Source organism: Aureobasidium subglaciale, assembly GCF_000721755.1.
Source record: "Aureobasidium subglaciale EXF-2481 unplaced genomic scaffold scaffold_2, whole genome shotgun sequence".
NCBI lineage: Eukaryota > Fungi > Ascomycota > Dothideomycetes > Dothideales > Saccotheciaceae > Aureobasidium > Aureobasidium subglaciale.
The window spans coordinates 1466078-1478100 of record NW_013566993.1 but is presented as its reverse complement, the minus strand read 5'-3'; the positions used below and the strand labels follow the sequence as shown (position 1 = coordinate 1478100).

General features: G+C 51.0%; 7 protein-coding genes across 7 annotated transcripts; 2 read left to right on the top strand and 5 right to left on the bottom strand.

The window, feature by feature from the left end:
* Window positions 1-510, bottom strand: AUEXF2481DRAFT_410604 (uncharacterized protein; the record flags this gene model as incomplete). The annotated part of the gene is made up of 1 exon (XM_013492317.1): window positions 1-510. A coding segment is annotated over exon 1 (386 nt), but the record flags the coding sequence as incomplete, so codon positions are not given.
* Window positions 511-2159: 1649 nt separating this feature from the next.
* On the bottom strand, window positions 2160-2645 carry AUEXF2481DRAFT_26498 (uncharacterized protein; the record flags this gene model as incomplete). The annotated part of the gene is made up of 1 exon (XM_013491939.1): window positions 2160-2645. The coding sequence occupies one exon, from the start codon at window positions 2643-2645 to the stop codon at window positions 2160-2162; it is 486 nt and encodes a 161-aa protein (XP_013347393.1).
* Window positions 2646-3048: 403 nt separating this feature from the next.
* On the bottom strand, window positions 3049-4672 carry AUEXF2481DRAFT_86105 (uncharacterized protein). The gene is made up of 7 exons (XM_013492171.1): window positions 4354-4672; window positions 4128-4300; window positions 3998-4076; window positions 3789-3952; window positions 3519-3741; window positions 3412-3467; window positions 3049-3361 (listed from the first exon to the last, which is right to left on the bottom strand). Exons 1-7 carry the CDS (start codon window positions 4543-4545, stop codon window positions 3253-3255), a joined length of 996 nt encoding a protein of 331 aa, XP_013347625.1. The 5' UTR covers window positions 4546-4672; the 3' UTR covers window positions 3049-3252.
* A 142-nt stretch (window positions 4673-4814) lies between these two features.
* On the top strand, window positions 4815-5567 carry AUEXF2481DRAFT_36599 (uncharacterized protein). Its single transcript, XM_013492074.1, has 2 exons — window positions 4815-5277; window positions 5331-5567. The coding sequence occupies exons 1-2, from the start codon at window positions 4850-4852 to the stop codon at window positions 5383-5385; spliced, it is 483 nt and encodes a 160-aa protein (XP_013347528.1). The 5' UTR covers window positions 4815-4849; the 3' UTR covers window positions 5386-5567.
* On the bottom strand, window positions 5255-7988 carry AUEXF2481DRAFT_36596 (uncharacterized protein). Its single transcript, XM_013492073.1, has 9 exons — window positions 7949-7988; window positions 7835-7892; window positions 7605-7783; window positions 7446-7544; window positions 7129-7392; window positions 6924-7070; window positions 5856-6868; window positions 5331-5798; window positions 5255-5277 (listed from the first exon to the last, which is right to left on the bottom strand). The coding sequence occupies exons 1-8, from the start codon at window positions 7972-7974 to the stop codon at window positions 5455-5457; spliced, it is 2130 nt and encodes a 709-aa protein (XP_013347527.1). The 5' UTR covers window positions 7975-7988; the 3' UTR covers window positions 5255-5277; window positions 5331-5454.
* Window positions 7989-8352: 364 nt separating this feature from the next.
* AUEXF2481DRAFT_62175 (uncharacterized protein) lies at window positions 8353-9647 on the bottom strand (the record flags this gene model as incomplete). The annotated part of the gene is made up of 7 exons (XM_013492118.1): window positions 8353-8504; window positions 8552-8847; window positions 8899-9011; window positions 9058-9160; window positions 9211-9400; window positions 9450-9470; window positions 9524-9647. The coding sequence occupies 7 exons, from the start codon at window positions 9645-9647 to the stop codon at window positions 8353-8355; spliced, it is 999 nt and encodes a 332-aa protein (XP_013347572.1).
* Window positions 9648-9980: 333 nt separating this feature from the next.
* On the top strand, window positions 9981-11956 carry AUEXF2481DRAFT_2077 (uncharacterized protein; the record flags this gene model as incomplete). The annotated part of the gene is made up of 7 exons (XM_013491818.1): window positions 9981-10004; window positions 10057-10184; window positions 10234-10261; window positions 10312-11392; window positions 11445-11591; window positions 11644-11697; window positions 11754-11956. 7 exons carry the CDS (start codon window positions 9981-9983, stop codon window positions 11954-11956), a joined length of 1665 nt encoding a protein of 554 aa, XP_013347272.1.
* Between the last annotated feature and the right edge of the window lie 67 nt (window positions 11957-12023).

Below are 12023 nucleotides of genomic sequence, written 5' to 3'. Positions count from 1 at the left end.
GTAAGGAGAGCAACGACCTCAGGCGACAGGTCCTCGAGGAGTCCGGGGGCCTGACGCTTCTTGACGTCCTGGCCAAGTGTAGTGACGATGCCTCCAACAGGAGCTGAAAGGCCGCTCAAACCAAGGCGATTGAGAAGATCAACAACCTCTGGGGAAAGGTCCTGGAGAAGACTCTGGCGCTTCTTGACATCGACTCCAAGGGTGCTGACGATGCCACCGACAGGAGGTGCAAGGCCACCGAGACCGAGAGCCGTGAGAAGCGCAACCACTTCAGGCGAGAGATCTTGGAGAAGTCCAGGAGCGGCGACTGCAGAATCCTGAGGAACAGGGGCAGCCATGGCGGTGAAGGCCACAGTGGACAAGGCGAAGGCAGTGGAGAATCTCATTGTGAGAGTGTTGCTGGGAGTTTGAGAAGCTAGGAAGGATTGTAAAAGCTGTTGTGCTTGTTTGAGAAGCTGTTGTAATGATGAGAAGAGAAATGAGCTGGAATCAGGCCCATACTTATACCTGGTCGGCGGCCATTCTCCAAGCTCAAGCACAGCAGTCCGAAGACATCATGAATCTTTGCAAGTCACATTTTCCCACTCACTTGCTGGGTTCGCAAGAGGATCATCATGGTCGTATCCAGTGATGTTCAGTATACTCTACAAGAAATCTGTGGCGTTATCTTTGTCTGGTCAAGATCGTCTGCGGAAGCATCCTTCTCCGGGCTCCTGAGCTCTGCACGTGCGATTCGGAAGCGACCGAAGTGCTTTGCATCTGGTGTATCCCCAATTGGGAGCTTGCATTGTGGGCCTAAGGATGAGCACAAGTCTCGACCATGACTTTGGTCCTGCCATTGATCTTCATCACCCTGTAGATCCGGCCCTGAGATAAGATCGTCAAAAGATACAAGGGATTCGCCGAAGTCGTACCAGAAGCACAGTCAAGCCGGAACGTGGACAAATCAGCTGCTCGACTCGAGCTCAAGTCGTGGCTTGCCAAAATCGAGTCAAGCGCGACCTTCATTAGGAAGGCCAACCGATTAGGATGGTGCACAAATTGTTCAAGCATGAACACATGCAAAAAGCAAACATCATCGTCGCGACACTCTTGACGCCAAACTCAACGAACAGAGACAAGGAGGTGTTTGGTGCTCACTCACTGCATACACGACGTCCGCGACAATCACCACTGCATAATTGACTGCATTTGCTCGCTGCATGTAAGCAAGCAAGGAGTCGTCGCCAATCATTTTCAATTCGAAGCTGCATCGTCCTCCAGCGCATACTTGTCGTACAACAGTTCTTCTGGCATGAGTGATTTTGGTGTTGCTGATCAGTCAACATGGGATCCGGAGCATGGTCCACGCAGAGCTCGGCTCACTCCGCACACGCGCTCGGCTGTTTCGGTGCGGGCGACGATCTCTTAAGCCACAGCAGTCATCGGGACCCTGTGTGAGCGGTTTTCCTGCGCTGCTTTGGCCGGCCTCTGCACAAAGTTCTATCTTCCTTTCGAGGCGTGGACTTCTCAAAATATAGGATTACAAGGTACTCCTGATCTGGACGCGCACTCTCATATACGTACATTGCGCTTCATTCTTCTTTTCGATGATAGAACTAAACAAGGCATGCTCAGAAACGCACGTACTCTAAGTAGCGGTCCATCGCCTCGGCTTCCAATCAGATGTGTCTCTCCGGATATCTGCGGGGCTCAAAGACCATCTTGCCAGATTAGGAACACGCTCCTGTCTCTCAGATGTCCAAGACAGACAAACAAGTGCAAGATCCACAGCATGCCAAGATTCAGGTGACAAGAATACGGACAAGGCTGTGCAACTTCGACACGGACCCTGAATCCTAGCGGCTAAGATTGGGTTTGACTCGAAGTTGACGATCTCTCGAGTCCAACCAGTCCATGGGGTGCTATGTCGATGCTTGTCAAACGCTTCTGCATACAGTATCGTACGCCTTACTTCTTCACGCAAACGTACAGGGACTTGACTGCGACGAGTCATGTCTTGCTTGTCCCAGTGAAAAGCAAAGACCCTCCTCCACTGTTGATGCTTCATGACGATGATCTTGAGCTCGCAATGGTCCCTCTACAACACATACGGAAGGATCGTCGTACAAATCCTGTATCTCAACCTCGACCATCTTCCGTGCGTTTACACCGGCAACTCAAGCTGGCTGCTGCATCAAACCATCTGAGTCCTGCAAGGTCGCCGTTGTCCGTACAGAGACACACGGCTTGATCCGATCACAGTTACTGCGAATAACTCGGTCCTCGGACGCTGTCACAGCTCGTAACACAGTGGCAGCTGAGATGACAACATCGCGCCCTATGATTGAATGCGTGGTGGGCAAGCTCACAATAATCAAAGTCGCATAGTCATTAGCAGGCTGTCGGCAATCACGCCGCGCAAGATCGTGCTCGATCGGACGATCAACATCGTTCATTGAAATTCTGCGTTGTTGCAAATCACGAAGCAGCCGCACTGGTGAAAGTGCCCACAGCGTTGCGATAGTACCATACCAATTGCTCGCATCTTGTCCACTGTACTTGAAATAGCTCTCTCCAGCGAAATATGCCGTGTTCCGATACAATTCTTTGCAGCGTCGGGAATCGCTCGCGGTAACTTGGAACATGGTCGCTCTGTCACCCATCATGAGGACCACCGATCTCGGGGCCAGTGTTTCGAGTGTCTTGCCAAGCGCGATGTTGGCAACATAGGGCTCCCAGTCCTTCTATCTAGACGACTGGCATTAACAGCGGCACAATAGCCTGTCGTGCGCCGCTTCCTTGAGCCTTCATGAGACAAAACCGAACGCCCCTATGCAAGAATCTGCTCCAGGTTTGTGAATCACTGACCCGTCCGCCTGGAGGCTGTAACGAGGTAGCAACACACGCTATTCACTGCAGTATAGAATTATTACAGGAAAGCAGGGGTCTGGCCAAGCTTACAAAACGCTCCATCATTTGTTGAGGTTGACTGGAAAATTCACCCAAGGATTTCCATCAACGACGGTCACATCCACGATACCTTCATCGACTCAGCCATTGATGAAACGCATGCCCGTCCGACCATCGAACGAACCTCCTCTACGTGCTGTCCCCCATATTGAAGCTTGAGCGGTTGAATTCTAGCACGTCAGGAGGTGGTGATTCGATTACTTAGTCTTCAGTACATCTTTACGTAGCTACGGTTGTGAAGAAGCGGGGCCGTCACTGCAACACAGCTCCAAGAGCGAGCCCCTGGATATGGTATCGACTTCAGATCTCGACTCCAAATGCTAGAGGTCCATCATCAATCACCGTAGAGCGTCTGACGTCTCTGGCTGACATGCTCTCGGTGTATGGGTTAGAGCGATGCATAGACTGCCTGGAATCTCTTTTCAGTCGGAACACTTTTGAACTGCCTGGGAAGCGTACCTATTATCCCACCAAACCATGTCGCCTCCCGATAGCCACTCCATACTAAAGACGTACTAGGATCAATTAACATGGTTGATCTATTGTAATGCAGCAGAACGACTCACTTTCGGCTGAGTGCAGTGATCGATCAATTGCCAAATCAGCTTTTGGCTGTTTTCGAATGAGCGTCCGACAATGCGCTTGGCATGTGCAGCAAGGTACAAAGTCTTCCTACCATCCGGTGCCACCTGGACAAGTCGATGATATGCTGGAGGTTTCAACGCTTTCTCGCGCTCCGTCGGGTTGCTGTAAATGATGGGACTTGCGAGTTTACGCGAATGCCAGAGACTAACGATGATCAGTGGTAACGGGAAAAGCTGAGAGAATGCTCGTACTCGTGTTCGATTATGAGATCCTCAAGTTCGTCCTTCATATCTTGACGCAGATCAGCGTAAGCTTGGCGTGTGTCTGCAAAGTGCGTGTAGCACCCACCAGTCACGGCATCGCCGTGACTGAGGAGTAGCGAGTATTTTGATCTTTGTTGGTGATAGGTCGAGTCCTGAAGATATCAGAGCTGTAGCGACGTTGTGTTTTCCAAGCGTACCGTATGCCACAAAGCATTGCCCATACTGTGATGCCATCTGCGACTCTGCGACTTCACAAGAGATCCATCAAGCTCGATGCTGCGTTCATCAGTCGAGTTACTTATTAGCATGCGTTGGAATGAAACATACTTGCCAACGTCGAACAGTAGAGGTTCACCAACTCGATCGTTCTCACGACCGTAGAAGAATGGGTTGATCTCGAGCTTCTCGCCGAGCTGTCTGGAGAAAGCAATGTGTCGTGCATTGTCGAGCCCGGTTTGTCGGAAGATAAGCACTGCATATTTGTCTTGCAGCTTGATGAGCTGCAGATTACCCGCCTTAGTCTCGAGCCTGTTGATGCGATTGGAAAATTTACCTGCTTGACAACTCCCTCAGGGATAGGGTCGTTCCAGTCAACACCGAAAACCTCGGCGCCGAAGGCAGAACGTCCTGAGACCAGAACAGGCAAGACCACAAGATCTCCAACACGCTTGACATTCTCGGCTCGAAGCTTCAAGATGCCAGTGGAGGCTTTTTTGTCGTAGACTCGAGTAACTGTCTCCAGCATTGTGTGTGATGGTCAGGCGCTTTGGCTCCTGACATACAGCGATCGCTGAAGTCTCGTTATATGGACTGATCAATCGCATGTCAACGGATCGGCTCTTTCGGGCACCTTTGCCTGCGAGCTCAATCGCGGGAGACGATAGAGTGCGGGCAGAGCGGAGTCGAGCCGACATCGCCCTATCAGCCGCGTCGCCTCACCCGCCGACAAAGCCGACGGACACTTATGGCCGGCCGTTCCACAAGCTGGTTTGTCTATTGATCACTGAACATCAGACGACCTATCGCCACGACATCACAACCCCGAGATTATGACCACCAACAACACAATTCTGATCACGGCGGGACCTTATCAGTTTCTCGCCATTTTCGAGAATGACGCCCCCGACACAGCCGCAGTGTTCCGAGCCCTGCTACCTTACCGTCAGAAGATCATCCATGTTCGATGGAGTGGTGAAGCAGTCTGGATACCACTTGGCGATGCAGACTTCAAGCTCGGATTTGAAAATCATACCGCGCACCCTGCCGCAGGCCAGATATTGTTTTATCCGGGTGGATTCTCCGAAACCGAGCTCCTGTTCTGCTATGGGAATGTCGCATTTGCAAGCAAGATGGGCGCTCTCGCAGCTAATCACTTCTTGACCGTCACGGACGGGGCGGAAGACTTGAAAGCATTGGGAAAGCTGGTTCTATGGGAGGGAGCTCAAGATGTTGTTTTTGAGCTAGCGGATCAAGCGAGGTATTTATGTGTGTCATCTCAGCTTTCAAGGGATACTAATCTCATGCGCGTAGGGTAGAAGAGTTCCGGAAAACTCGGAAAGCGGCGTTGACAAGATCGAAATTGTGATGGCCATGGGTGCGGCGGCTCAATTGAGGCATTGCACTATGTGAGGGTCCCAGCAGACTGTGTATCATTTTACATATTCCAATCAACGTTCGCAGTATTCGTGAAGTCGAATAAGCCGCCTGGCCACTCGAACCCGGACTCGTGAATCAAACCGAGCATCGACTGCATGTCCGCTTGCGGCCCCGCCGTCTCTGTCCTGTTGTCTGGGCTCGTGACACCCAGCATAGACGCAGCGTTGATGATTATCTTGCGGAAGTCATGACATAGGCAATAACTGGAGAAAGACTCCATCGCGTGGCAGACCTCAAGCGACAAGCACAGCAGTCGTTGTGTGATTGACTCGGGTCGTACTTTTGGTGACCTCTGAGCGGTTTCCGACCAGTCTTCCTGCATGCAGCGCAGCTGGAGGTTTTCTAACCAACAAAATCATCAGCCGAGCGATACTTGTGTTGAGGGTTTGCGATACGTGCCATCTATGAATCCTCTAACAAAACAGAGGACTATGAAAGTGACCGCGAAAGTGTAGGAAATCCACGAGGAGTCTACTGCATATTGCAATCGACCGAGCGCTTCGGGATCGGGCTCAAACGGTCCCTCCGGGAAGGAGGAAGCAAGCTGAGATTCTATGCTCCAAATCCAGCCCCCAGCGTTCTTGGAGTGAGAGATGATGATCTGGCTGGCGGATGTGAGGCAGACCTCGAGTGATTGGAGCAGTAGAAGTTGTGACTGCTGAGAATCGAGCGCTTTGCGCGGAGAAAACAATTGTGCAAGCGAAGCACTGTTGAGGGCAAGTCGATACCACCTTACTGATGTAAATGGCAGCTGGTTGTGCTGCGAGCTTGTGTTAGCTAACTTGGAGATCCATGCTTTTTCCCATCGATCCATCTCAGCATTCAAAGACTTCAGTGCTCTAAGATCCAACTTGCGACCGGTATAGTCACTACACCTGACGAGTGTCAGGTAAGTGAGACTGACGAGCTCGGTCAATGCCACAATCCGCAGATCACCCGGCAGTTGTGACTCGGCATTGCCGACTAGCTCTTGCATGCTCTTCTGTGTGGATGTCGGATCTATCGAGACAGGCAGTCCAGAGCTTAGCATCAGGTTGAAGTCGCAGGAAATTAAGTTGTAGTAGGTCCTCAAACGTGGAAACATATCGTGACTGTGATCACTCTGACTGGTGAGCGAGACCTCTTGATTCATACGCAGCAGCTTGGCATAGCGAGCTGCAAGACCAAGGATAGTCCACGCACTAGTGTCGTTGTATCTACTCTTAGCAAGTTCCAGCGGTGTCGCGGCGAGAGATGTTCGATCGCGAGTCGTGCGATCACAGGGCATCCACTGAGCGTACAGAAGTAGGGCTTGAACCGTGTCTAGAGAGATATCAGAAGACGCTGGACGGAGGAGTAGTCGCGAGATACAGTCGTCGAACAGGGCAACAATCTCCTGTATCTGGGGATGTGCAACCCACACTGGCTGTGCCCTGCAGATAGACTGATAAGGAACGGGCTTGAGGGATAGACATTGCCAGTACCTACTGTTGCGTGAGATCCTGCCCCCAAAAGCGTGCTCCAATTGAACAGATTCCTAGGAACACCGCGGGGATCGCGAATCTCATGCTGGAAGGGTCGTTGCGAAAGGCTTCGCTTATGAAGGGTGCATGGAGGTGGGAGCAGCTAAAGTACCTGGGAACAAAATTCTCAGTATGTGGCTGTTTGGGAAGATGGTTTGAGCAAAACCTACACTTCTACTGCTTTCTCGGCTTCCGGCAACGTCAGGACACCGCGAGCGATCACATCGTCAGTCTGACGCTGGGTCAGCAATGCCCGGTGTTCTGTTCGATGACTGCGATTCTCGTAGGTAGGTGCATCGACCCCTGCGCGCATCGATCTCAAGGTCGCGAAAGGTGATTCAAGGGAAACATGATCCATATCAAACCTGTGCTCATGCATTGCCACCTGCACAATAGCTGATGAGGAAGGTTGCGCCGCCGACTCCAATTGGTAGCTGAACTCACGTCAGTGAAGACGTCGAAACGATTACAGTAGTAGTGCAAATACGTCTCATCATACGATATCGGTGTAACATCTGGTCGGAGGACCTGTGAACTAGTATCACCCCCCTCAAGCGTTATGAGTCTTTGTTCATGGCTGTCCAGTCTACATCAGAAGTTCGTTCGTCAGTCTAGTACCGAACACTTTGGAGATTTGTATAGTGACCGTCGCTGCAAGTCAAGAATGTATTCCACGACCTTCGAGGGACTTGCATTGGTCGTGATGTCCCGAGCTGTCTCAATCTCGAATGAACACCGTAGGGAAAGTTGCTGACAGCGACTGCATGGGGCTTGTTGCCCGAATCCCGCACTTGGGGCTGGACATTTCTGCTTCCGAGATCGACACTGCGACCGATCAGTCTCGGTTTGGATTGTGCGGTGTAGCGGATCCCTGACATTCAGACAAGCTCTGTTCGTGCGACGCGATTTCTCCGGCGGCTCGTGAGCTTGTGAGCTGGAAATCGGGATGTGAGTCAATGTATCGTTGGATTGAGATCTCAAGCCATTTACCCCAAAGACGCTTGTCGTTTGTTCATGCAGACTAGTCACACAAAGTTGTGCGATCTATACTGGGCAAGCATTTGTATGTGGAGATGATGATAAGCATCGCTGCACATTACGTAAGCCACACCAGGCAGCGACTAACTCGCGAAAATTCGCCCAGAAGCTATTTCGCATGCACATATTCCACAGCAGTTTCCACGACCGTCACGAGATGTCCAAAGAGCATTCTGATCCCTATCAAGTGTGGTCGAGACAACCGTGATGTCTCGACCCGTCATACGGTGTTGCGCGAGCGTCTTCGAGTCACGAAGAGATTTTGTACGGCGCGCAACAAAACACCCGGAGCATCGCGCAAGCATGGTCACATCTCACTCTGGTTCGATTTTGGATGCTTCAAGGAAATTTGTAAATTATGAACAGAGAACTGTGTTCCCGTATCTCTTCTCCATATCCGACAGTGGATTGAGCAACCCCACCACCAGGTCTCTATTTTCCTTGTCAAGGGACAATAACGGCTTTCGTGGGTTCTTCCCGTAACCGTACAGATATGCTAGTGCAAATTCTGAGAAACAGTCAGCAACGAACTGAGCTGTTGTGACATGCACTTACTGAGTCCTCGAACTCCCAATGGCATTATCACGGCATCGACTCTACTGAGCACAGACAGCACTTCCTCAAGCTCTTTGTCCTCCTTCTCGGATCGAATTTCCAGGCAACAGAGCGTCCAAAGCCTAACTGTCGACATTGGCGCTATGTTAGAGATGCCGCTCACAGTACCATGCCCACCAGATGTTCTCCATGTCGATAAATCGCTCATCACGCCATCCAGTATGAGGAAGTTTTTCTCGCCCGATGTTTCGACCAAAGCTGAGATATGCGTCAATTTCTCCATGCGACCTTGACATCTGTCATACGTTAGCGGTTGCTCTGCCTGTTCCTGATCATAAGATCCATACGTGAGTTTGACACCACATAGCTTTGGTGATCGTTCAATGATGGCCTGTATCGTGGATGCGGAAAGATCTTGACCGGCTGAGTTGGCTGGAAAATTGTACAGCAGCAGTGGCATCTACCATGGTAAGCCCCATCCGACACGTCTTAGTGACCATACTTACTGGCGATCCTTTGCAAATGTCCACATAGTACTGCTCAATCTGTGCTGAGTCTTGTTGCAAAATGGCGGCATAGTAAGCTGGAGGAATCACCATACCAACTGTTCTGTGACACACTTAGTCAATTGCAGTGTGACCGCTGGACGTGACACTTACGCCCCTGCCTCGAAGGCATCCTTCGCGAGCTGAATGGTCTCTCGAGTACTCAGGCCCCCAACACCTGCAACGATTGGTACGCTTTCGAATCCCTGCTCATCCAATGTTTCTCTTGTGCATCGGATCAAAATCGATCTCTCCTCGCGGCTCAGGTGTACTGCCTCCCCTAGTGATCCAGCACATACAGGTACTGCAAGAGTCAGTGGTTTTAAGATTATGAGGTTAGCGCGATCACGCACGTGCTCCTTTTCCGACAACATCTAGGGGCGTCAGCATGAGAACATGCGTGGTTCGACCTTGACGAGAGACATACGAAGCAGATGCTTGCGATACTCCACCAGATTCAACTCCTCGTCCTCGTAAAAGAATGTGGGCAACGGTGTATACACTCCGGGCCTCAGTGTAGCAGTAGCTTCGCTTCTTTGTGAGACCGACATTCTTAAGTGTCCTCAACGATGGCTTTACTTGCAGGAAGGACTCTTGTCGCTTGTTTTGTGTCATGGAAGCAATGCGGGGGAACTGATAGGTGCGCGCGGCAAGTTCGCCGACAAAGCCGCTCGCTATCAGCAAGCCAGGGGCTTCTTATCGCGAGGCGCTCAAACTTTTGAGTCTGAAGATAGGCCTCCACGCCGCCCTGATACGCACACCCGATATGTACAATGGCGAACAAGATATGTAATCATGTCATATAATGGCCTTGACACAAATTGAGATGATCTCTAGATCTCACAGAATTCAACATCAGCACAACAACGAGCCGCAGGTCGATCATGAGTTCGAGCACACCAACCGACGTAAGGTGTTTGCATATACTAATCATCACGAGATATACTTACGAGGGCATAGTACAAACACCAAGCAGAGGCGACGAGCGCATCTTTGTCACTTGACCATGGGTCTGGAACAGTTAGCGACACCGACGCTTGCCTCGTGTTAAGAGACGGACTTCAACGAAAACTCAAGCCCCGTCATCTGTACGATACCACCCACTGACGTAGTGGAACACTTTGCTGATTTCAACAGTCAGATGATCGCCATTGGAGGAGTCATTGTAAGGGATCCTTAGCTGGACGTGAATAGAACCACGGCTGACAAGCGAAGGGCACTGGACTGTTCCTCGGGACTGGATCAGATCTGGCCCACGGCGGACCTGCAGGTCTTCTAATTGGCTACTGTGTCATGGCGTCACTGCTTTACTCGGTTATGGTAGCGCTTGGTGAAATGGTTTCACACTTGCCCATTCCTGGTGGTCAATTCGCGCTGGCCGGTCGCTTCGTTTCGCCAGCAGTCGGCTTTGGAATGGGGTGGCTTTACTGGTACAATTACATCGTCGTTCTCCCAGCAGAGCTGTCAGCATCTGCTGTTCTTGTGTCTTACTGGACGCCAGCAGGTAAGGGGGACTCGACTTGTACCACCGGTATCTGCAACAACAGCCTCTGGATCGCAATTTTCCTGGTGGTTGTGTTGGCCATCAACTTCGGGGGTACCAGAGTTTTTGGAGAGATTGAATTCTGGTTCTGCTCTATCAAAGTCCTCACTATCATTGGCCTGATCATCACTGGTATCATAATCACCTCAGGTGGAGGACCTGATGGGACGTCCATCGGCTTCCGTTACTGGAACCAGACTCGAGGGTTTGTTCAATACCAAGATATACCAGGGGCCAAAGGCCGTTTCCTGGGCTTCTTCAGCGTGCTCATCAATGCTGCATTTGCCTTCATTGGTACTGAGATCACCGCCATCACAGCAGCGGAATGTGCGAACCCGAAGCGCGCGGTGCCCAAAGCTATCAAGAGTGTCTGGATCCGTCTTGTGCTATTCTACCTCTGCAGTGCTTTCATTATAGGTCTTCTGGTGTCACCTTCTGATCCGGATCTCAATCTGGGTACTGGCGCAGCGAAAAGTCCTTTCGTCCTTGCCATGAAGAACGCTGGAATTTCTGTCCTTCCATCAATCATCAATGTTGCGCTTCTCACAAGCGCATGGTCGGCAGGTTGTGCTGATCTGTTTGTTTCATCCAGAGCATTGTATGGTCTTGCATCAAGGGGTCAAGCTCCAGCTATCTTCCGCAAAGTCCGTGAGGATGGTCTGCCATGGGTCTGTGTCCTGTGTGGGAGCTTCTTCGCCCTCATATCGTTCATGGCTGGAGCGAAGGGAAAAGCTGGTACTGTGTTTGGCTACTGTAAGTGAAGAGAAAGCTCGTCTATGCAGTACACTTACTGACATGTGAACAGTCTCGAACATGACCGCCATCTGCGGCATGCTTTCTTGGGCCTGTATCCTTTGGACGAGCATTCGTTGGCAGAAGGGCTTGAAAGCACAAGGGATCGATCGCAATACTCTACCCTACAAGGCCCCATTCCAGCCGTATCTCTCGTATTGTGAGTGTTGAAGGACGTAGCCTCCACTGTTATTCTTACTAACAGTTTGCAGACGGTCTTTGTGTCAGCATCTTGGTGACGATATTTGGCGGTTTCACAGCCTTCAGTATGTTGCAAACACTCGTTGGGAGGACCCGAGACACACTGACAACTCCGTGACAGTGCCTCACTTTAACGCTTCATCGTTCGTCACAACGTATTTCCCAATCCCATTCTTCCTTATCCTTACGATCGGATACAAATTCTGGGAGAAGTCGAAGTTCATCAAGTATGAGGAGATGGATTTCACGACCGGCTCTTCGGCAGATAACCCGAACGAAGCGGCGGCTCCTGGTTTCTGGGGCAAGGTCGAGGAGTATATTTAGACGCAAAGTACAGGACAATCAGCTTTTCGCCAGGCATGAATATCGCTGTGGGTTTTATAACTGTCGC